Source organism: Saprolegnia parasitica, assembly GCF_000151545.1.
Source record: "Saprolegnia parasitica CBS 223.65 unplaced genomic scaffold supercont2.69, whole genome shotgun sequence".
Taxonomy (NCBI): domain Eukaryota; phylum Oomycota; class Saprolegniomycetes; order Saprolegniales; family Saprolegniaceae; genus Saprolegnia; species Saprolegnia parasitica.
This window is the reverse complement of record NW_012156463.1, coordinates 233,984-234,613: the sequence shown is the minus strand read 5'-3', so window position 1 is coordinate 234,613 and position 630 is coordinate 233,984. Positions and strand designations below refer to the sequence as shown.

At 63.5% G+C, this 630-nt stretch overlaps 1 protein-coding gene across 1 annotated transcript; it reads right to left on the bottom strand.

Moving 5' to 3' along the window:
* Positions 1-16: 16 nt before the first annotated feature.
* On the bottom strand, positions 17-588 carry SPRG_10018 (hypothetical protein; the record flags this gene model as incomplete). Its single annotated transcript, XM_012350770.1, has 1 exon — positions 17-588. A coding segment is annotated over one exon (572 nt), but the record flags the coding sequence as incomplete, so codon positions are not given.
* Positions 589-630: the final 42 nt, after the last annotated feature.

The window sequence follows — 630 nt, the reverse complement described above, 5'->3', positions numbered from 1 at the left end:
TTGCCGTAGCGCCGACGCCTCGTACGCCGATGCGTTGCCGCCGACCGTGAGCGGTACGCCACTCAAAAACGACGACGGCCACGCGTTTAGCCCCACCGACACAGCCGACGTCGCGACGTCCGTCGGCGCATTCTTGTCCAAGGTGCAATTGTCGCAGAAAAAGTGGGCTCCGGACGACGGATGCTCCAACACCCAAAAGACACCGCCGCCCGACGACGCCGAGTTGTTGCGCAAAACGAGCGAGGTAAACGTCGACACTTCCGCACCATGGTCCAAGTAGAGACCGCCGCCTTGGCGCCGAGCCGCGTTCCTCAAGAGCGTGGCATTGATGCTTTCGTGGGGCCCCGGCGACACGAGCGCGATCGCTGCACCGTCTCTCGCAGCGTTCAAAGTCCAAAGCGACCCGGTATCGCTGACGCGTGCACCGTTGGTGGCAAAGAGCCCCCCGCCCATGCCGCGTGGCGACGTGTTGCTGGCGGCGACGCACTGACGCAGCGTGACGTGTGCTGCGCTCTCGAGCACGATGGTCGCCGCCGTTGCCAGAGGCGGCCACGTTGGTCGTAAGCTAACAGTTGACGACGATTCCATCACTTCTTGCTGTCGAAACGATCGCGCCCTCATTCGTCTTCG